The 23717-nt window shown below is 42.3% G+C and overlaps 1 protein-coding gene and 1 long non-coding RNA gene across 3 annotated transcripts in view; one reads left to right on the top strand and one right to left on the bottom strand.

Moving 5' to 3' along the window:
- Positions 1-23717, top strand: part of ATM (ATM serine/threonine kinase) — a 123467-nt gene that overhangs the window by 84184 nt on the left and 15566 nt on the right. For both annotated transcript variants that reach the window (XM_059418019.1, XM_059418010.1), the window contains exons 41-59: positions 352-507; positions 3645-3732; positions 6571-6659; positions 6756-6858; positions 7349-7497; positions 8860-8964; positions 10224-10343; positions 11338-11572; positions 12026-12193; positions 13049-13162; positions 13892-14109; positions 14573-14780; positions 15712-15825; positions 16169-16327; positions 16740-16878; positions 17901-17983; positions 19173-19313; positions 20040-20156; positions 23306-23455. In XM_059418019.1, coding sequence (XP_059274002.1) covers positions 352-507; positions 3645-3732; positions 6571-6659; positions 6756-6858; positions 7349-7497; positions 8860-8964; positions 10224-10343; positions 11338-11572; positions 12026-12193; positions 13049-13162; positions 13892-14109; positions 14573-14780; positions 15712-15825; positions 16169-16327; positions 16740-16878; positions 17901-17983; positions 19173-19313; positions 20040-20156; positions 23306-23455 — 2656 coding nt within the window. The remainder of the gene's footprint in view (positions 1-351; positions 508-3644; positions 3733-6570; positions 6660-6755; positions 6859-7348; positions 7498-8859; positions 8965-10223; positions 10344-11337; positions 11573-12025; positions 12194-13048; positions 13163-13891; positions 14110-14572; positions 14781-15711; positions 15826-16168; positions 16328-16739; positions 16879-17900; positions 17984-19172; positions 19314-20039; positions 20157-23305; positions 23456-23717) is intronic.
- On the bottom strand, positions 21764-23285 carry LOC132028716 (uncharacterized). The gene is made up of 3 exons (XR_009407502.1): positions 23166-23285; positions 21958-22058; positions 21764-21846 (listed from the first exon to the last, which is right to left on the bottom strand). It is a non-coding gene; the product is annotated as an uncharacterized LOC132028716 (long non-coding RNA).

The raw sequence follows: 23717 nt of genomic DNA, 5'->3' as shown, positions 1-23717 counted from the left end.
TGGGCCGGCTGTATGTTGGGGGGCGGCACGCGAGCATCATTTTTTTTTTTTAAGATTTTATTTATTTATTTGACAGAGAGAGATCACAAGTAGGCAGAGAGGCAGGCAGAGAGAAGAGGAAGCAGGCTCCCCGCTGAGCAGAGAGCCTGATGTGGGACTCGATCCCAGGACCCTGAGATCATGACCTGAGCCGAAGGCAGCAGCCTAACCCACTGAGCCACCCAGGCGCCCCGCGAGCATCATTTTCTTTTTCACCAGAGATCGATTGCACTGTATTCTAGACGAGCATGCTTTTCTCTTGATTTTGAAGGTGAAGAAAGGGACCTAACCGCATGTTACGTTTTTCTTTAGACCCTCCTTGGGAACAGTTTTCGATGATGCCTTCTGGCTGGAGTTGAATTATCTAGAGGTTGCCAAGGTCGCTCAGTCTTGTGCTGCTCACTTTACAGCATTGCTCTACGCAGAAATCTACGCAGATAAGAAAAGCATGGAAGACCAAGACAGAAGGTAATGGGATTCAGACCTTTGGCTTTTTAAATTTGTGTTGAGGGCGCCTGGGTGGCTCAGTGGGTTAAGCCGCTGCCTTTGGCTCAGGTCATGATCCCAGAGTCCTGAGATGGAGCCCCACATCAGGCTCTCTGCTTGGTGGGGATCCTGCTTCCTCCTCTTTCTCTGCCTGCCTCTCTGTCTACTTGTGATCTCCCTGTCACATAAATAAATAAAATCTTAAAAAAAAAAAAAAAAAAGAAGTAAAAGGGGTGTTTATTAGATAAGACTTGTAGAAATTTTCCAGATAGCAAGCTCCTGGGGGACAAAGACCACAGTTACGTCTCTGTATATTCCCCACAGCAGGTAGCATCGGGAACTTAATACAAGTGATCACAGACAGTTTTCACATGATTGAGTGATTCCCCAATTTCAGTGAAATTAATTTTACCCCTAATACCTCAGCTTATTCAAAATCCGTTTTACTTGCTGATTATAAAGTAATGTAACGGATTTCTTTCTGTTTCTAAATCACTTTAATTACTTTGCTATCCACCTGGATTTCTACTGATTTAATTAGCTTTTCCTCTGAGTTCAAACTCTTCTAAGAGTCGAACAGGTGTTTCCTAGATCATAGTGGAAAAGGAAAAACAGCAAGGGTAAAGAGTGGAAAACGTGCACTGTATCATCCCAGCAACCCTCGGATTTATTCATCTGACGTGGCCTAGTGTTTATTTTTGTTGTCAGCCTCGATTTCCAACCACAGAACCATTCATATTACAGAATCGAAGAAGCGAAGGTGTACAACGTTGCTGCGTTTCTCATGCTTGCGACTTAGAGTTTCTGCTTTGGGTTGTCCTTAGGCTGGAAGTACTGTGGGTCTTAGACTGTGGAAAACCAGGAGCCAGAATTCAGATCCTACTCCAAACATCAGTCAGTGTGCCTGGACTGATTTCTTAACTCTATGGCTTGGTCTTTAGTTTCTATTTTTCAACTGAAAACAAAAATCGATATGTAGATACTGTGCATAACATGGGATTGATGTGTTCACCATCATTGTAGACTGTGTATAAAGACAATTCTGTCTTCAGAATTGAAGATGAGTATGTGAAATGGGTTATTGCTTATTCTTAGAGACTTAAAATCTGAGTCAGGGTCTGCTAGGAATTCTGATCTGAACATGTTTCAGTATCCTGGTTTCACAGAGTATTTCTTACTGATCAGGAGGGAATAACTGAACTCTTTGATGGGTATAAATAAAATCACCTGAATTGGTAGGCAGGTGATTGTATAGAATTTGACACATTTTTGAAAAATTGCTTATTTAATAAGCAGGAAGGCCTGGAGTTTTATTTTGGTTAACTTTAAAGATTTTATTTATTTATTTATTTATTTATTTGACAGAGAGATCAAGTAGGCAGAGAGGCAGACAGAGAGAGACAGGGAAGCAGGCTCCCTGCAAGACTCGATCCAAGGCCCTGAGATCATGACCTGAGCTGAAGGCAGAGGCTTTAACCCATTGAGCCACCCAGGCCGCCCCTATTTTGGTTAACTTTAGGAACAAGTCCTTGACCATAAGGCTTGCTGTCTGCTTTACCAGTTTGGTTTTGACTTTTTCCCTCCAGGTGCCTGATGGCAAAGGGAGAGCAGACAGAGAGATGAGCTTGATGGAGGGCAGGGAATGCTAGTTTTCTTCAGTGACTCGGAGAGGTGCCCTGCAGTTGGATTTGTTAACTTGCTCTTGAGCACAAATGAAATTTCCAAGTTAGTGTCCGTAGTTATTTCAGAGAGAAATCCAAAACTCCCTCATTCTGATCTAGAGCAGAGGCCTTAGCTCCTGGCCTCAGTGGTTTCAGTGTTTCTGGTCCAGTGGGGCATTGACTGCCAGGGAGGGTTACAGCCTTGGGCTGACCAAGTCATCACCTGCAGGACTGTCTCCCCAGTTTCCAGATTTCTCCTCTGAAACCTGACTCTCTCTCCATGACTTGCTAGTGAAGAAACTCCGTAGTGTCTGGATAGAAAGGTCGGGGGTTATCAGTGTGCTTCCATCCCTCGGTGCTCTGTGCCCCTCCAGGGGCTCTGTGTTCCTCGTTTTTACAGATGTTGTTTTTATCAGATGAGTATGAACCCATAAATATACTTTAGTTTTCCTCATTTTTGAGCTTTATGATGAATTATATGTGGACTTTTCTACAACTTGTTTTTCTGCTCAGTATTTTTGTGAGCTTTATGCGTGTGTGGCTGTGGTTCATTCATCACTGCCGCTTCGTGTTCCTCGCAAGGACACAGCACGGTTCGTTGGCCTGTTCCCCGGTTAATGATCTGTGTCTCAGTGTGAAATTATTGCGTTGCCAGGTATGCAGAATTTCAGCCTTAAAAGCATAATGCCAAATTATTTTTAATGTCATTATACCAATTTAAATCCTTCTTGGAAATGTAGTTCAGGGGGGAGGAGGTGAGTAGAAAGCCTTACATTTAAGGAAGGGGCCGAACAGGAGTACTAGAGGTACTACAGGTACTGCCACTTTTAAGATTTATTTTATACTCTGGATTATTCTTGTCATAAACAGTTCAGGGGTGACATGATTTCTGAGTTGAAATCACTTATGGGACTGAGTGTCTTATATATAAATGCATGGTTTACAGCTCAGGCCTTGGACTCCACAAATTCAGGTTTTCATCCTGTGCTTAGTTTTATAATCTTAGGGGTAGAGGGATCTCACTGATGCCCTGCTTTCTCAACACCTGATATCATCAGACTTCCTAATTTTTGCCAGTTTATTAGGTGGTAAGTAGTGTCTCATTGTGGTCTTATTTTGTGTGCCCATGATTATTAAGGAGGTTGAACTTCAGGTAAAACCACTGATAGAACATTTAGGAAGTGGGGAGCATCTGTTTTGAAACAGGCCAGGCTCTGTAAATAAGTGTATTTTGGTATCTGGCCTCCCCATATATCAGACTGTCATTAAAATTTGATTCTCCTTCAAAATATTAATGCTCACAATTGTGTAAGTTATATTGAATTTTAAAGTGTAAATGTTTCACTATGTTTTATCTATGACCTTGGTTAATTTTTCCCATCCAAGTCTATACTGTCTTTATTAACAAGCTTCAAAGTAGTATATTCTCATTAAAAGAAATGCTCTTGTTACAAACAGAAGTCTTACGTTTGAAGAAGCAAGCCAGAGTACAGCTATTTCTAGTTTGAGTGAAAAAAGTAAAGAAGAAACTGGAATACGTTTACAGGTAAATATTATAGAGACCTTATTTGCGATACTATTTATTTTATAGTTTGGATAATTATTTTGTTGCGGAGATTATAGAGATGTCATTTGATTTTCAAACAGATGTTACTTTTTGGACCGAGTGTCATGTGCATAAGTTCCTGGTCTGAAGGTTGGGCCTTGGAGTAGCAGAGAGACTTGAGTTCTTATTCTGACTCAGCCACTTTGTTGTAAAATCTTGCACAAAATTACTTACCTCTCCAACCTTGAGTTCCTTTCTCTGAAAGTTGAGATAAAAACCACCTGTCTCGCAGGGTGAATTTATACCATGTATTTTCTGCCACAGTAGCCTGTTCATTTTCTTTGTAGCGTTTAACATTTATAGTCATATATTCATTTGTTTCCTTCTTTAGTGTATGTCACACCTCAGGGCAGATGGCTTCTTCTATAAATCTCTTAATGTCTGAATTTCTTTAGTGTGCTCATTCCTCTGAAGTGACAGTTTGGTCTTTCGACTTTGCTTAAACCCCTGGTTGTCTCTCCTACTTCTGCTTATAGCTTGCCTCCTGCTTCTGGAAGAAAACGGGACAGGGAGATGACGTCCCACCATCAGATGTAGAAATCTCCCTGCGTCTGCTTCATCGTTAATGTTTTCTCTTGTTAGAGATACGCCTTCCCCTTCTGGTCAAGACGGTCCTTCCTGTGCTTCATTTTCTATGAACTCTTTCTCAGAGGATTTATTCTTTACTGTGCTGTGCTCCCTCTGAATGTGCCTAAACATCTTCACAGTCCTATTAACTATTAAAATCACTTCCCTTCAGGGGCGCCTGGCTGGCTCAGTCGCTAGAGCAGGAGCCTTTTGATCTCGGGTCATGGGTTCATGTCCCATGTTGGATGTGGAGCCTGTTTAAGAAAAAATAAAATAATTTCCCTCTATTTCATCCTTTCTGGCCTCCCTTCCATAACAGCTGGCTGGACATTGTGGAGGACCTGTATGTCGTTGCTGTCTCTCGTTTTTCCCTTTCTAGGCTCCTGCCTGAAGCAGCACTTGCTAATCCCACACCCCCCAGAACCTCACGTGACTAGACCGGGATGGGGGGGGGATCACCGCCACCCCCCCCATGTCCTGGGAACACTTAGAACCCTCAGGCACGGCTTGTGTGACATGTGCGCCCTCTGCTGGCGGATCCCATTCTCCCTTCTCTTTTCCCTTGGTCTTTTTTTTATAGTCTTATCCTCTTTTACTGAGTTTTTAAAGTATTTTCTATGTGTTCAGGCCCTGTGCAGGGCTTGGGTACTGAATGAACAACAGCAAGGGCTCAATTTCATGTTCATGATTATCAACAGTTTAATTAGAATTATAAGTGTAGAGTTAGGCCAGTGTCAGTGAATTTGTATGTAGTAAATTACTTCCCAGAGCAAGCATGAGGCACTTGAAGTGCTTGACTGGTTTTCTATGCAAAAGTTTCTGACTCTTTCATTTTTCTCCTTTTTCTTAAGCAGGTTCCACGCCCAGCATGGAGCCCAGTGCCGGGCTTGAACTCATGCTACTGAGATCAAGACCTGAGCTGAGACCGAGAGTTGCATGCTTAACCCACCGAGCCACCCAGGCAACCCCAGTTTTTTATTGTTTTCTGTTCTCATTTTTATTTTACTGAGATGGTTTTAAACCATCAATTTTGTGCAAACTTAACAACAGAGATTTGAGTCAGTAAGCCATTTCTTTATCCATACCACATTTTACCAATTTTAACATAATGCAAATTTGAGGTTTTTGTTTTTCAGAGAAAAATTCATGACATTTATTTTTACTACATTCAAGTTTTCAAGAGTCAGACTTCGCAGACATCATTATCCCTAGCACAGTTTTAGCAGTTGATAGGATTATTTGGTTTTGTTTTCTTTTTTTTTTTTTTTTTTAATTCAGGGTCTTTTGTCAATCCTTACAAATTTTAGGGTTGTTCTACTGTGTGAAAAATGCTGTAGTATTTTGACAAGTATTGCATATAACAGTTTTGTTTTAAGATTTTATTTTTGAGTAATTTCTATACCCATTGTAGGGCTCAAACTCACTACCCTGAGATCAAGAGTCACATGCTCCTCTGACTAAATCAACCAGGCACCCCATTTGTTTTTGTTCTATGATTATTTTTGTATGCGTTAAAAACCTGGTATTGGGATTGATTTCTTTTTTAATTCATGAAATTGTAAGCGGTTTTCTTCAGCTAGTCAGTCATTCTGTTATTTGGAGTCAGTTTGTTGTGTTGCTGGTTCAAAACTTTATATTTCAGGGGCACCTGTGTGGCTCCATGGGCTAAAGCCTCTGCCTTCGGCTCAGGTCGTGATCCCAGGGTCCTGGAATCGAGCCCCACATCGGGCTCTCTGCTGGGCAGGGAAACTGCTTCTCCCTCTCTCTCTGCCTGCCTCTCTGCCTGCTTGTGATCTCTGTCTGTCAAATAAATGCAATCTTAAAAAAAAAATAGCTTTATATTTCAGGGGTGCCTGGGTGACTCAGTTGGTTAAGTGGCTGCCTTTGGCTCAGGTCATGATCCCGGAGTCCCAGGATCGAGTTCCGCATCGGGCTCCCAACTCCATGGGGAGTCTGCTTCTCCCTCTGACCTTCCCTCTCATGCTCTCTCTCACTCTCACTCTTTCTCTCTCAAATTAATAAATAAAATCTTTAAAAAAAAAACTTTATTATATTCAGTATCCCTGCCTTTTGTAACATAACATTTACTACTTTTATAACATAACATTTAGAGTTGGGAGATACATGTTGGTACTGGTAAAAGTTACACTTTGCTAAATTTATAAAGTGACGTTTTCCCTTCTCTGATGTTTGTTGCTGCCTTGTTTTTAGGATCTGCTCTTAGAAATCTACAGAAGTATAGGAGAGCCCGATAGCCTGTATGGCTGTGGCGGAGGGAAGGTCTTGCAGCCCCTCACTAGGTAACCGCATGTTTCTAGATGATGCTGTTGTTATTCTGTCTGTGAAGGACTTCAGTGCACGTGGAACTCAAAGGGATTTTGCAAATCTCATTGCAGACTACGCACATACGAGCATGAAGCAATGTGGGGGAAGGCCCTGGTGACCTATGACCTCGAGACGGCCATCTCATCCTCAACCCGCCAGGCGGGGATAATTCAGGTGAGCTGCTGCCTGCCCCGGAGCAGCACTGCCGGCCTTGTGCTGAGCTGCTTTCAGTCCGAGCAGACGCACAAGAGCCGGGAATGTCCTTGCTCACAGTGGGCTGAAAACCCCGCGGGACACGCGGCTGAATCGGTCAGGTCACTGACCTCAGGGAGAGTGTGGATTTGGTGATGGTGGTCTTGCCAGCTGCCAGCAGAAGACATTTCCTCATGGGGTCCAGTGCGCCACACGGGGCCGTGTCTCCCAGAAGCCGTTCCTTGGGGTCTGGGTCACCTGTGCTACTGGCTGACGTCCTGTAGCTGTTCTTGCATCACAAAGCCGAGGCTTGGGAGCGCCCTCTGCGCCTCGGGGGGAACTTACTAAGCAGGATTGCGGGATTTTCACTGATGTGTTGTGAAAGCTACTTTTTGTGTTTGCTATTTTTTATTTCTCTAGTTCTGTTGAGTACTGAGCTTTTTTTTTTTTTTTTAAATACTCTCCTGCTCAGGCCTTGCAAAATCTGGGACTCTGCCATATTCTTTCCATCTATTTGAAAGGACTAGATCGTGAGAACAAGGAGTGGTGCGCGGAGCTCCAGGAACTCCACTACCAGGCAGCGTGGAGGAACATGCAGTGGGACCACGGCCTGGCCGTCAGGTGAGGGGAGCTCGGGTGCTGTGTGCTGCACTTTCTTGAGCTCCGCCCAGCACGCCGCTGCTCGTGTCACTCAGTATCACGGGGGTTGTGTGCTTTCCCAGCCGTGGACATGCCTGCATGGCTCCGGGAGGACAGCAGGAAGCAGAGACTGTGTGGGGAGTGGATTTCAGCCTCTTAGGGCAGCTCCACTCCCCGCCAGAGATAGATGCTTGGAAATAGAAATCTATAACGTATTTCTCGCGAGAGTTTCTGTCTGTCCATCCAAAGAAAACTACTGTCCTTTCCCTTCCCACACCCTGGTGCAGACTCTTGGGTTAGCCAGCACTTCCGCGGGATGGTTCCCAGAAGTCTGCTTACCTGTACTGACAGAATGTTTCCTTCTATAAAAACTGCTAACCCAGGAGCACGGGAAGATGCTGTTTATAACCTGCATCGTGATAGCACTGGTTTTTCCGACTGGAAAGCCAAACACCTAATTCAATAAAAGATTTCGCTTTTATCTAAAAAGTTTTCTGGTGACATAAATGCCAAAAAAAATGAGATCATATGAATTATATGTTGAATTGCCTTCATTGAAAAAAATTTTATTAACTGAGGTGTTTTTCCAATTTCAAACTATTAGATTGCTGTAACATTAGAGAAATGCTTTCATATTTTTACAGCCTTTTACCGGCGGAGCGTATTCTCGCTTCCCTCGGTAAACCACCACAGACTGTTCTTCCCATGGCCAGCGCATTCCGGGCATGTCAGCTTTCTCCGGGTGCTTCCTGTTGGCCAAGCTGTTCCTGCTCGGGGCCTTACCTGCATCTTGTTTTTCTCCCTGTCCCACGTGTATGGTGTCTTGTCATTCAGATTCTCGTTTAACAAGGCCACATCTCACACTTGTGCTGACCACCTGTCCAGAGTAGCCACCCGGATGTCCCAGTAACCAGTTTTAATTCGCCACATGTCCCTCGTCACTGTCCAATATTTTTTCATTTATTGTCCATCTTCTCCAGACCACAGCATGAACTCCATGAGAATGATGGCCCTATGTGACTTGTCTACTCATGGATCCCTTGACTCTGGAATGTGGTGCCAAGCGCCTGGCACACAGTTGGTGTTCACAGAGTCAGTGCATGAGAATGTAGCATAGTTAGAACCAGCCAAAATAGCTGAGAAATTACTCTTTTCTGCTTGAATAATTTAAATGATCTACAAAATTCTTTGTATTTCTTGCCAAAATTCCTAGAAATGCATTTTTTTAAGTGGAGAAGTCTTAATCTTAGTTGTCAGATTTTTTTAAGTGAACTATTTATACATATTTTAGGATTCTTTGTTTATAATTACATTTTTTCCTTTTATGTTTTAATTATCTCACAGCAAAGGACTAGAAGGACCCAGTTACCACGAATCTCTGTACAATGCTCTGCAGTCTCTGAGAGATAGAGAATTCTCCACATTTTACGAAAGTCTCAGATATGCCAGGTATTACAAAATGAGTTACTGTATTTTAACGTTTAGTGTCATGGCTCTTTTTTGAAAACTTGATGAATAATTTCAGTGTGAGGACTTGCACTGGTGAAGGGATAAAGGACTTGGTGGGTTTGGTCTGATTGTTTGTCATTCTCGTACTCCTCTTGGAAACCACATTCCCTGTGTAATAAATTGTGCCAGTCAGCACTGACCCTCGAGCAGTGCGGACAGGGGAGACGAAATCCTGTGACTAAGAACTTCTTAGCTCCTGTAAGTCTGAGAAATAAGTACTCAGATCTGTTCTCTCTTCTGCAGGAAGGTTTTCGTAGGAACTCTGGGTGTGCCTATCCTAATAGTTGTCTTCCGTATGTTACAAAGGTGTTCTCTGTGTTTCAGATGTTTTATATTAGAGATTTCTTTTATGCTTATTTGTCAAATAGATATATAGTACTAATTGACCTTTTTTTTGGTTTTAGATATAGCAGCATGCTTATAGGTTAGGTACTTAAATCAGTTGTTACATTATTTTTTTATATATATATATAAAATACCTTTTTATTTTTTCATATGGTTCAGATCTGTTCTTTTCTTTAAAAAATTTAAATTCTCTTTGGGACCAGGTCAGCTCTTTATGCAGACCCCTCAAGAACGTCTTGTTGATTCCCACCTCTCTCTCTGCTTCCTGGACCTCTGTGTCCTGATAGTTTTAATCTTGTCTCCTCTAGTAGCTGTGTGGCATTTACCTCTTAGCATAGTGTTCTTGCTGTAAAGTAGTAACTCATGGTCAGGACTTACGGATACTTGGGCTTGTTATGAGGCACAGATGAGATCATGCCCAAGAAGGTACTTAAGTGTAACAGACTAAACACATGTAATACACTGGTTTTTATTTAACAGTAGTTAGTGACCTATTAAATCCTGTATTTTACTACAGAAATATTTGCTACCATTTCAGTGCATATTATGTGCTAGCCATTTTGTTAGGCTCTTTCTGTACATGTTCTCTAAGCTTCAAAGTAATTCTGAAAGTGGAAAAAACATAGGAACCCTGTAACGGGGCCTAGGTTAGCGGCCAGAAGTGGGAGATCCAGGGTGAACTCTTGGTCCGAGCGATGACTCTGTGCCCGCCGCATTGTGCCAGTGGCACTTGTGAATGTCAGGAGCATCTGGTCACCAGCAAAGCCAGTGAGAACTTTTAACGAGCAGATATGAGCTTCCATCTTTCTGAAAATCTCTTAGTGTCCTGTGTGTCTTGTGTTTTCCCCCTCCAGGGTGAAAGAAGTAGAAGAGCTGTGCAAGGGGGGCCTTGAGTCTGTGTACTCCCTCTACCCCACACTCAGCAGGCTGCAGGCCATTGGCGAGCTCGAGAACATTGGGGAGCTGTTCTCCAGGTAATGTGGTTTGGACGACTTCAAAACAAACCCTCCAGTGCAGTTCTGCTGTTTTCTCTCTGCAGTGACTTACAAAACAAGAAAAGAGGCTATCAGTAGGTTCGTTTCTTTTATCACGATATAAGTTGATGAGCCTCGTGAGCTGTGTTATTAAAAGAAGTGTTTTGAAAAATATTTACTGTAAAAATACAAGTTTTTGAAATTTAGCCTCATTGTGCTTTCTTCTTCACAGCTCTTGCCCTCTTGTACCCCACATAAAGTTGTTTTTTTCCTCATTTTTTTTTTGCCAGAGAGCATGGTACGCCATTCTGCTGTAATCCTATGTTGGATGAGTGTCGTTCTAGCTCTCCTCTGCCATGCTGTCCTAGAAGCTTCCGAAAGCCGCTTTCATTTCCTAGTCCTTCCCTTGTTGTCTTCTTCCTGTCCCTGCTTCCTCTCGATTCCTGTCAGTGCAGGGGTTCTGAAGGATTGGACAGTACTGCTTCATGTGGACTTTTCATGTACACTAGTCTTGGAGTATGCATTTTTTCTTCTTTAATAAACCATATTTGCCAGGTGCCAGCATTTCTCTCTCTGAATTGTGATTTCTTTAACAACTATAATCATGCATAGAGTCATCCCCTGTGCCTAGTTGGACACAGTAGAAATTAATGAGTTCACTTCGTTTCCTTGCTGACGTGTCTGCATTTGCCACAGGGAGTGCTGGAGCAGGACTGGGGGTGTAGGCATTCTGTGTGACAGGCCTGATGAATGTCTTCTCTTTTCAGAAGAATATATACTTAGAAGTGCTGCCTTTTCTGAGGTATTTTTAAGAAAATCACTAGAAATGTTCATCATCTATAGCCCCCATGCTGACCATCAGAGAGCTGATGCGTATGGAGCCTTCTAAACTTCAGTCCTTTTGAACCATTTTGAATTTCTAATGTACTTAACAGTAGGGATTTTGTTTTCTTCCTTTCTCTTGCTTACATGAATTCTGTGACTGTGCTCACAGGTCAGGCACGGATAGGCAACCTTCTGAAGTGTACACTAAGTGGCGGAAACACTCCCAGCTCCTCAAAGACAGTGACTTCAGTTTTCAGGAGCCCATCATGGCTCTCCGCACGGTCATTTTGGAGATCCTCATGGAAAAGGAAATGGAGAATTCCCAGAGAGACTGTTTCAGGGATATTCTCACCAAGCACCTTGTAGAATTCTCCGTACTAGCCCGAACTGTCAAGAACACTCAGGTAATAGGATTTCAAAACCATGTCATCTCACCCCATGGCCTTTCCTTTTGCGACAGAATATAGAAAGTACAAGTAAAACAGAAATGTCATTGAGAAACAGATTGCTATAAAAATACTGTTTAGCATAATTTCCCATTTCGGCATCAAACCTTCTCTGGGTCTGTTTCCTGGTTCTAAGATGACAAGATGTAGCTTACTACATTGATAACAGTTCACTGATTATATATAGTGTGTGTATACACACATATATGTACGTACATATGCTTGTATGCTTATATGTACTAAAGAGAAAAAACAGGCCCATATGGGGCTGGAGGAGGCAGGTGAAGATGTGCTTGAGCTGGTCCTGACAGATGTCGTCAGTGGGTGGTGGTTACGGCTCTCCTGATTATTACTCGTGCTCATAGTAGTAACAGTAAAAGTAGTAATTCTTGTCTGTTCTTTTCATTTCAGCTCCCTGAAAGGGCAATATTTCAAATTAAACAATATAATCCAGCTCGTTGTGGAGTCTCTGAGTGGCAGCTGGAGGAAGCCCAAGTATTTTGGGCAAAAAAGGAGCAGAGTCTCGCCCTGAGTATTCTCAAGCAGATGATCAAGAAGCTGGATGCCAGCTGTGCAGAGGTTCACTTTTTTTTTAATTGGCTGAATGAATTCCTGTTACAGAAGAGTGACTGCTTTAAAATATTTTTAAGAAGTCCACTGTGAAGTTACTCGTCCATGAACAAGAAACTGTAAAAAGGAGCCTGGAAAATTAGTGTTTGTTAAAGCAGTCTAGAAAATACTCGTTTTTTTACTATTTGCAGGAATTCTGCCAGTCCATCTTGTGGTAGATTCATTTGATTTATCCCAATGTTAAACTGTTTTTATTTATTTATTTTTAACTTCATGTGGAATTGGAGAAGGATGCGTAGGAAACAAACATGAAAGAGCTACTATAAGTTAGAAACAAATAGGAGAGGAAATGCATGAGAACAGAAGTTAAAAGAAGAGCAAGTTGGAATGATTGTCAGTCTGCCTGCTGGGGAAGTACAATGGTTGATAATTTCTGTAACTTGTCAGTCCACCTGCTTAGGAAATACAATGGCTGATAGTGTCCTACTACTGGCTACTGAAAACTCGTTAGCTTCTGGAGCTTTCCCTCACCGGTGGTGTTGCACTCAGTGGATTAGGACAATGACAGGACTCTTTTCACAGGGTTCCTGAGCCTTGAACCTCTGGAAATGAAACATAGCCTTTGTAGAGTGCCTGGTGTATACAAGTGTTCAGTAATCGTGAGTTGCTTCAGAAGTAGCAATAATAATAAATAGTAGGAGAAGATTATTTCATAAAACTGACCTATTTGTTATTATTAAAATTATTATATGGCGAAAGCAGATGAGGAAAAATATTTTTATCCTGCTTTTTCACCTACATGGAAGATATTTTCGTATATTGTGCTGGTGAATTGCATTTTAAGATTTTGCTTTCTGTATACAGAATGATCCCGACCTAAGACTTATATACGCAGAATGTCTGAGGGTGTGCGGCACCTGGTTAGCGGAAACTTGCCTGGAGAACCCTGCGGTCATCATGCAGACCTACCTGGAGAAGGTCAGCCCTCCTAGAGGCCCTGGAGAGCTGTTCAGTATGAATACACTTGATCTTTTCATCACAGCCTTCATTTTTTGGCTATATGGCTGTTGTAGCTCTGTGTAATTTTTAAAGCAGAATGAAGTGCAGTGCTCTGAAAAAGAAGGACACTGTCTGTCTTCCCTCTGCCCCCACCTCCCGCTACTCTCAGCCAGCTGTTTCTGGTCATTTCTCATTTATCTACAAAAAGAGCTGATTAAGGAATATCCACGGCAGTCTTTAATTCCTTTGTCATCTCAGCTGCCTCCAAGTAGGACTTGTACTTCTGTAGTCCATCCCCTTTCAGCCTTCCTGTTGCTCCTTAATTGCTTCCGTTTAATTAATTTTGGAAATAGCTAGTGTAGCATGGAAATCATTATATGACTGTCTTTAAATTTTATGGAGCCCTGTGTTTTTATTCAGTTCTTTAAAATATTAGCTGTTTGGGTTATTTCTGCACCATCAAGGCTATTTGAAAATTTAAAATAGTGTACTTCATATATTTTAGCTTATCCATTTATATATATATATATGTGTGTGTGTGTATATATATATAAATGGATAAGCTAAAATATCCATTTTAATGGATATTTTGAAAATATATATTCAGTTTATATATATATATATAAATTGAATTTAGTGCAGTATTTCTTTGAGTCTTTGGATGCATTTAGTATCTCTGTAATATAAATGGATTGTGTTTTCTTCAAGGCAGTGGAAGTTGCTAGAAATTACGACGGAGAAAGCAGTGATGAGCTTAGAAATGGAAAGATGAAAGCATTTCTCTCATTGGCACGGTTCTCGGACACTCAGTACCAGAGAATTGAAAACTACATGAAATCATCAGAGTTTGAAAACAAGCAGGCTCTTCTGAAAAGGGCCAAAGAGGAAGTGGGCCTTCTCAGGGAACATAAAATCCAGACCAACAGGTAATGAGATGTCCACCAGTGGAAGTGATGAGATAGACAGATGTACAGAACCAGAGTGTGAATCATAGTCTTTGATTCTAGACATCGTAGAGTATAGGGCTTTTTGTTTTGTTGGTATCATAGTTACAAAGAGATAGGTGTTCAATTTAAATACCGAAGAGTTGTCTCTTCCAATGTAGTCAAACCCTTCTTCAGACCTGCCTTTAAAGGTCTGGTATACGATAGGGAAAGTAGAGAAGGGGGTTAAGCAGGCAGCTCAGGTAGGGTCCCTTTGTCCCCAGTTGCCTAGAGTGGCTTTTGAATTGCACAGACTTACTTCCGGATATTAAAAGTAGTTTTAGAATTTTGATTTTTCTCCGGGGATGGATACCTGACTGTTCATTTGTGTTGTATTTCATGTATGACTTTGTAGTTCTGTACCATTTGACGGGTTTTGCGTTTTCTTTTAATTATCCAATGCAAGATACACAGTAAAGGTCCAGCGGGAGCTGGAGCTGGATGAGTGCGCGCTCCGTGCCCTGAAAGAGGACCGTAAGCGCTTCTTATGTAAAGCGGTTGAAAATTACATCAGTTGCTTACTGAGTGGAGAAGGACATGATATGTGGATATTCCGTCTTTGTTCTCTCTGGCTTGAAAATTCTGGAGTTTCTGACGTCAACGGCATGATGAAGGCACGTGTTCTCTTTTAAACCCAGTATTCTAGCCTGTGTTGCATAAGCTTAGACATAAGCCCAGCAGTGTCAGAGATTTCGTATAATCTTTGTATCCCTGGAATTTGGTTTGATGCTCTACTCATAGGTACTCGTTGAGCTCCAGTGATGCAGGTTTCTGCAGAGATGAGAGCATCTAGTTCATTCTTTGCCTATTCTTTCTCAGTTACTGCTGGGAAGTGCCAGGATGCCAGACCGGGAGAGCTGGAAGGCAGTTAAAAGATGAGGTGGCCACAGGCAGGTTTTTCCTCCTGCTTTATCGTTTCTGAGATTTTTTAAGTAAATTACTTTTATAAATGAAAAATAAAGTTTAAGGAAAACGTTAAGGCAGTAGTATTTCAAAAGTTTTCATGTAAAAACTTTAGATTTTATTGAGGATACCTAATATTAAAGTTGTGCTTACCAGATCTCATTGGCAACCAACTTGAAGCTTACAAATAAAATGTTTCTCCTGGATGAAAAGAATGCTAAGACTCTTAATAGATACAAGCGGTCTCTGCTGCTGGTGCTCATTAAATCCTGTTAGTTTTAGTGTACAAGGCACAAGTTCCTTCAGTGTATCACACACCTCCTTCTCTGTCGTCAAGATCACAATAGCCATCAGATCCACATTTCTCTTCCTTAGATTCACTGGAATGAAATCCCTGCAAGTGTTCTAGTTCTGAATACAATTTAATTTAGGATCAAATGTTGTGTCTTACCAGTGAATCAATCTAGAATACCCATCAGGAAGACTAAGATGAATGTCAAGGGAAAAAATGTAATTAGTGAAGTTCTTTGAACAACAAGAAGATCATGGTGCTAGTAGCATTGTTTTAGAAAAATTTACTTGCTTAGATGCAAGACTTTTTAAAATGCATGTTTCTTGAGGCTTTTTTTTTTTTAATGATAGACTGATGGAATGAAGATTCCGTCATACAAATTTTTGCCTCTTATGTACCAGTTGGCTGCTAGAATGGGGACCAAAATGATGGGAGGCCTTGGATTTCACGAAGTCCTCAATAATGTAAGTAAACTTGAAAATCAAAACACAGCTGCTTTTCTTTCATTTTTTATATATTACTGTTCCACTCTAGGATATGAAAACACAAAAAAGATTCTAGTCATTCATATTTATTTTGTTGTAAAAGGGCAGGAATAAAAATTCCCTTTTGTCTTATCTCACTCCACGTAAGTTACTCCATTTCTTTGTCATTTCTCTGTCTCACATACACGCACTCAGCCCACGGTGGCATCTGGTGGAAAAGCACATATCCGTAATGCCGAACAAAAGGAAAAATGTTACGGGTTTTCTGATTTTGTTTGATTGGTTGGTTGCATCAATCTAACAGTCCTTTGTTCTTTGACAGCTTATCTCTCGAATTTCAATGGATCACCCCCATCACACTTTGTTTATTATATTGGCCTTAGCAAATGCAAACAAGGATGAATTTTTGACCAAACCAGAGGCAGCAAGAAGGAACAGAATAATAAAAAATGCACCTAAACAAAGCTCTCCACTCGATGAGGTATTTGGGTCAATCATATATACCTTTTGGAATTGCGGCATCCAGACCTTCCCACAGCAATCCTTTCTTAAGTGTCAGGGATTCTCTGGCCGTATTCGGTTTGTTATTGTGCCGCCTAACACTGGCTCAGAATTCCTGAATATTCTCCTGGTATAGTAGATACCAGTATTTTTTTTCCTCACAGCATTGAGCAAAGAGAAAATAATTTCAAAATACACCCAAGTCCTTTACTGTTGATATTATTCCACCTTTGATGTATTTCATTCATAAGGTGACTCTTCTGTTTCTGAGTGACTGTAGTCTTTCCAGTGTTTAGTGCATGAATTCTGCTTCTCCTTTTGTTGTAATGGAAAAATATAAGTGTTGGGTATTTCTTTCTGTAATGTTGTTTTGTTTTTTCTTTTCTGAATAGGATCGAACCGAGGCTGCAAACAGAATAATACACACTATCCGAAGTAGGAGACCTCAGATGGTCAGAAGTGTTGAGGCACTCTGTGATGCTTACATCATATTAGCAAACTTAGATGCCGCTCAGTGGAAGACTCAGAGAAGTAGGTGTTTGAAAGAATTACAGCTGTTTTCATGCTATGGTTTTCTCTGGACGGGTATACTAAGAACGGAGCCTAATATGTAATCTCTCTAAATTTACCTACATAACGTTCATTACAGACATGAAGGTCCTTAATGATTACAGTTCCCACATGGTCCAGAGCTGAATTTTTCTCCAGTAGCTTCAGCAACCCCTAGTCCCTTACCATTTAATATCTTCTGTTACCTGATAATATGTGACTGTACTGAATTAATCATTTGATCTCTCCAGGTCATCTCCTGGTACAAATACTTGTCACAGATAATTACTTGCATAGAGGCAAATCCATTAAAATAACTGAATAACTGACAGTTTTCAGGGTCAGAGGTTTCTTAAAATATTGTTTCTCACAGGGCCCTAGGTCTTACAAATGAGAAGCCTTTACCATTTCCTCTGTGAGCGTTAGAATGCCATGCGTGTAATCTGTCACTCTTTTGTCTCTGTTCAAATAATTATAAACTGCTGTGATATTTGGTTATGTGTATACATTCAAGTTTCTCTCCCCATTTTTTAACAGTTGTATTCCCTTTTCTGTTCAGAATCAGGTCTTTGCGTTTAAGTTCTTCACACTTGAAAATAAGGCTGAGAATTCTCATAGTATTCCTCTAAGCAAACAAAGCATATTAATCATCACATCCTTTGCTTACATTTAATAGTAATATGGTGGGAGTACATTATCTGTGTGCCATGAAGGCTGTTGTGTAATTGCCTTAAGGCACTCAGCCAGGACGGTCAGCTGGGTTCTGGCCTAATGACTAATGCCGGGTACCTGCAGAGTCATGGGTAAGCCATGTCAGCTGTGGTCCTGCTCTGGCCCTGCCTTACATCATGTCCCAAGCACTAGGTCTTCATTTCTGGATCAGGGCCAGAACCGCAGATTAGCCACAGGTCGGGGTCTGTGGCTTCGGCGGGATTCTTCTGCTTTACCTTCAGAGCTGTTCCTCAGTGCCTTTTGTCACCAAAACCTCTTTATTTTAAATACAGAAGGCATAAATATCCCAGCAGACCAGCCAATTACTAAACTGAAGAATTTAGAAGACGTTGTTGTTCCAACTATGGAAATTAAGGTAATTTACTATTAACTGTCTTGATTTTTTTAATTGAACTAAATTCTTCTCCATTAGGTTAACTACCTGACATCAAAGTGGTTAAGACTGGGACTTTCATGTTTCGTCCTATAGTTTCTTTACAGACTCCCTTTATCTAAGCCTGAAAATACTCAACGGGTTCTCCTGCTTTCTTTTCTTTTGCCTTCAGTTTTACACCTTCCAGCTTCCTTGTGAAGAAGGTTTGTAGACTGTTACCTTCAGTGGCCAAAAGAAGAAAATGTTCTATGTGCTTTTGCCAAGATTAATTTTTAACTGGGCAAGAAAGTCCCTAAATGCTTTATATTTTAAAGTCTCTGTTAGAATGTATTGACGATCATGTATTATGCTATTAAGTAATACAGTACACGTTACAGTATTAAATTAACTGTAATATGCATGATACTTTAGCTACCTTGTGCCGATCTTTTATTGCTAGAAATACCAAGTTGGCAGTGATGTATGTAATAACAGAGGTGATAGTTTAGTAACGGACTGTTAACTACAGAGAACACATGGTGACCAGAGGGGAGGTGGGCGGGGGATGGGGATGAAGAAGGGCACTTGTCTCATGCGCACCGGTGACGTATGCAAGTGCTGAATCCGTATCTTGTGCACCTGAAACTAACAATAACTCTAACTGGAATTAAAATAAAAACAAAAATTTTTTAAAAGGATCATTTGACTACATTCTTAGTATATGTGTTATTTGATTGGAAAGGTAGGTAGCTGAGTATTTCCTGAAAATGCCACAGTTAGCAGCATTTCAGCCTAGAGTAGCACTCTCCACACTTCCCTAAAAATTTACCTTACTATGTTATTGTGAGACATTTACTGTTTCTCAGAGGACTTAACCTTGACAAAGTCCGCCGTGAGACCCGAGAACAGGTTGAATCTTCAGTAGCTTTTTGGCAACACTCTTGTAACACTGTGCACCCCAGGGTTAGTGAGAGATGCCTTGAAAGGTGACTTGTGTAACTTCCCAGCCTTTCCGGTGTTGAATTCTGTTTCTTTCATTTGAACAGGAAGCAGATTACCACTTGAGCTCTTAACCCACAGCATGTTGTCGTTCATTCCTCTGTTTTCATATTTAAATTGTCATTTATAATTCATTTTCCTTTAAAAGCACATAGTGTACCTGACCTGTTCTTTCATTTATATGCTTCATTAGGTGGACCCCACCGGAGAATACAGAAATCTGGTGACTATAGAGTCATTTAAAGCAGAATTTCGTTTAGCAGGAGGTTTAAATTTACCTAAAATAATAGACTGTCTGGGCTCTGACGGCAAGGAAAGGAGACAGCTCGTCAAGGTGAGACTCCCCTCCGGTCGGGCAGTCCATAGTAGCGTAGTGACAGAAGTCAGAACTGCAGTTGACATTTACTTCCTGCTTTGCATCCTTATTTTTCTTCTCAAAAACTGCAAGTGAGTAAAACTTACACAATATAAATAAGCATTATTTTCTAGAAGCAGATTGCTTTTCCTAAATTTTGTGTGTCTCTGAAAGGTCAGCATTGTAACAGCTGACTGCAGCAAATGAACACTTTGGACATGTACAGATATGATGAGGTTATCAGTCCGCTTGCTTGTTATGGAAAAACCGTTTAGGTGACTTGCTTCTTTTCTTGAAGAGTTCAAGTTGAAGGGATCTTGAGTGTGGCACTGTGCCAGCGGCTAGTAAATCTGTCCGGGAGGGGCCAGCATTCCTCCCTCACTCAGCTCCCAAATTCTCCTGGCTTGCTGGGAGGTCGTGGAGGGGGACAGTAGTACCTCGTGCCTTCCAGTGGAGGAGTCCCAGGTAGCCTAATTCCAGAAGCAGCAAGGGGGGGCATTTTTCTAAACTGGTCTGCCTCCCTAGTGTTATAGCTTACTCTAAATGAAAGACCAGCATTAGGTCTTAGTCATGTAAGAGACTGTGAAGAGGAGGACGGGTGCTCACGTAGATTTCTGAGTGCCCTCTTGTCCTCGTGTGGCTCTCTGTGTGATTTGATCATAAAATGGACTGTGCCCAGTTGTTCGTGCTCTGATTACTCTGAAGGGCCGTGACGACCTGAGACAGGATGCGGTCATGCAGCAGGTTTTCCAGATGTGTAACACGTTACTGCAGAGGAACACGGAGACCCGGAAGAGGAAACTGACCATCTGCACATACAAGGTGACGGCTTCACGCTGCTGCCCCTTCAGCAAGAGCCTAGAAAAGATGCCATTAGCCAGACAAGGGCTCAGCCAGTGTTTTCTGAGAGAGCAAACATTTTAGACTTTTTGGGCTACGCAAGGTCTCTGTGGCATGGTCACTAGAAAAATACACATTGTGGTTGGTGGCTTGGGAGTCTCGGTCCTTTTGCCTTTTGGCCGTCTGCCGTGATAGTCACGAAACCCTGCTTTTCCCTTAAGTTAGTTGAAGTCTTTTGTCAGGTCACATACAGCATTTGGAAGGGCTGGTTCCTGACAAGATGAGTGGGTTCTGTAAAGGTCTAAGAGCTGTCTCAGGCTCAGCAAGTTTAAAGTAGAACTTTCGGTGAGTAGCTGCACCCCCAGAATGACCGCTCTTCACAGACCAGCGAACGGCACGGCCTTCACCCAGTTGCTCGGTCCAAAGTCAGGAGGCGGTCTGTCTTCTCCTTTTTATTACTATTGGAAATTTCAAACATACATAATATAAAAGTACATAGAATAATGAAATGAACTGCCTTGTACTGGCACCCGGTTTCAGTCGTGATCAGCTCAGGATAATTTGTTTCATTCTACTTCCACCTACTTCCTTCCCTTCAATATTATGTTGAAACACAATGTCCTGTCATTTCATCTGTAAACATTTATTTCAGTGTGTAGTTATAGAACATTTAAAAAAAAAAAACTAAACAGAACCACAATACTGTCATCACTCCTAAAAGAGTAGTAATTCCTAAATATCATGTAGAAATATCAGCATCATTTTAAACTCCTCTCTCCCTTTCTCTCCTTCCTTTCTCTCTCTCTCTCCCCCGCTCAGATCTCACACCTGTCCCACTAGCCAGTCCTTACCAGCCTGCTTTCCCTCGAGTCCCTGGTACTGCCTCTGCCCTTCCCGCCCTGCAGTCCCGTCTCTTCTGTCGAGTCTCGCCATCCCCTTCTTCCCTGGCCCCGCCAAAGGTCCTTTACTCACGGAAGCTGGGATGGTCCATTTAAAAGAGTCTGAGACAGAATCAATCTGTCCATTTCCTGTTCTGGACTCCAGATGAGTTCACTTAGCCCTGAGTGAAGGGATTGGCCTTTGCTCGTCTCTTCGCAGCTCCATCCGCTGCTCCCCGCCCCCTCCTGTCTGCCTGCGCAGGCTCTGTCTTCTCACCTCGGCGCAGCTGCTCTGCCTGCTGTGGCTGACATCTGCCGGTTTGGGGTCACATCAGGGCTTCTCTTCTCCTCTCGTCCTGGAATGCTCGTCCCCCAGACCCTGTACAGAGGTTTCTCTCCATGTCACCTACTCAGCGAGGCCTTCTCTGACCCTGCCTCTCTTAGTCACTTTTTAAAATGCCTCTGTTGTTCTGTTAAACACATAATAGACTCTCCGCAAACACAGTTAATAAATTAGTGAAAGGCGTTAATACACCAGACAGGTCAGCACATATGAGTATGTTAAAATAAAAAATTGATGGAATGAAAGATTCTATAAAGACAAGTGGCCAACTAAGAAAAATGACTTTAATAATAATAACAAAGGATCGCTACAATATTAATAATAGTAAGGGATGTATAAATAGCTGTCACCAGCCAGTTGTAGAGAGGCTAACATGGCCGTAGGAAAATGGGTGTAGAATACAGATAGCTCAGGAAGAAAATATTAAATTTGACTCCGCCTTACTGGGCATCTGAAAATAGAAATCAAAGCCACAGTGAGATACTGTTGCCCGCCTCTCAGATCAGCACAGTACTGGGTGTAGAGACAGGCACAACCACTTTGGGTAGTTCTTTGGCGATACCTGGTTAACGAAACAGGAGACGCACATGCCGTGGCCCAGGGGTTCAGTTCCTGGTGTGCATCTGTGCCCACGCGGTGGTGTTCTTACACGGTCTGCGGTTGCTGAAGCAAATGATCTAGGGTTACATGTACTGATGCAGCTGAGGGTAAAGTAGTGTTGGGCAAAAAACAAATTGCAGAAGCCTTCATGGAGTATAATAGTCTTTTATTTAAAGCTTAGAACTATCTCTGTATATACTGCTTTGAAATAAAAATATACCAAAAAATACATGAACATGAACGATAAGCAAGTTAGCAGTCCTCTTGCTGGTGGGAAAGGGCAGGAGGCCGGGGAGGGGCACGCAGGGGAGCTTCATCTCCTTGCGGCAAATGTGAGAAAATCTTAAATTTCATAAAGCTGTTTAGTGGGTAACGGGGTATTTGTTTATATCATTTTCTGTACTTTGTGTATGTTTATATATGTCATAAGTTTTTATATTTCCAGTAAAATTGCTAATTTTATGTTCAGGAATATATTTCCTCTTTGTGTAGCTAATAAGACTCTAAAGCAAGAATACGTATACTTTTAATTATCAAAGTATATTAGGTTTTTTTTTTTTAAGATTTATTTATTTGACAGAGCGCAAGTAGGCAGAGAGGCAGACAGAGAGAGGGGGGGAAGCAGGCTCTCCACTGAGCAGAGAGCCTGATGTGGGGCTCCATCCCAGGACCCTGAGAGCATGACCTGAGCCGAAGGCAGAGGCTTAACCTACTGAACCACCTAGGCGCCCTCAAAGTATATTAGTATTAAGGTTATATTCAGTATTTTCCAAAGTGAAATCTTCAGATTGTTTGATATTAAAAGTATGAGGGGTGCCCAGGTGGCTCAGTCAGTTAAGAATCTGCCTTCAGCTAGGGTGCCGATTGATCCCAGGGTCCTGGGATCGAGCCCCGCATCGGGCTCCCTGTTCAGTGGGGAGCCTGCTTCTTCCTCTCCCTCTCCCCTGGCTTGTGCTCAGTCTCTGACAAGTAAATAAAATCTTAAAAAGAGAGAGAATGAGGAAAGCAGGTAATTCCTGTGCTAAATGGCGTGAACTGTGGCTCAGTCACAGATGCTGCTGAAAGACCTAGTCAGCAGGAGTCACAGGGACTGAGAGCAGGTCCTAGGAGTGTCAGCCGCAGGCTAGAACATCTGATTTTTGGAGCTTGAGTGTATTTTCCATTGCTTACCTCCAAGGAGTTCTGTCTCCTCTGGACAGAATCAGGGATACACCCGAAAGAACTCTTTTCCATGGACTGGCAGTTGAGTGGCGGTTACCTGCTCTTCAGGACCCTTCCCATACTCAGAAGGCATCTCCTCTGTGATGCAGGTGGTTCCGCTGTCCCAGCGAAGCGGCGTTCTCGAGTGGTGCACGGGGACCGTCCCCATCGGCGAGTTCCTTGTCAACAACGAGAACGGTGCTCATAAGAGATACAGGCCGAAGGACTTAAGCGCCATTCACTGCCAGAAGAAGATGATGGTGAGTGACCCTCGCGAGGAGCGAGGTTGTGGGCCGGTGCGCCGCAGCTGACCCTCTCCCGCGTCAGAGCACACGGTGTCTCCCTGGCGTCCGGCGCTGATCCTAAGGGAGAAGGCCGGCCGCCAGCACGAAGTGTGTGTGAGCGACACAGGGAGGTCTGTAAGCTCTGTAAAGTGCCAGCCCTTGTCTGATGAGTGATTGGGCATCCGGTGGAATGCTAGTTTGCCTCCAGTGTGGGGTAAGTGGATTCTTAACAAAACAC

The sequence above is a fragment of the Mustela nigripes genome, chromosome 1 (assembly GCF_022355385.1).
Source record: "Mustela nigripes isolate SB6536 chromosome 1, MUSNIG.SB6536, whole genome shotgun sequence".
Taxonomy (NCBI): Eukaryota; Metazoa; Chordata; class Mammalia; order Carnivora; family Mustelidae; genus Mustela; species Mustela nigripes.
This window is presented reverse-complemented; position numbering and strand designations above follow the sequence as displayed.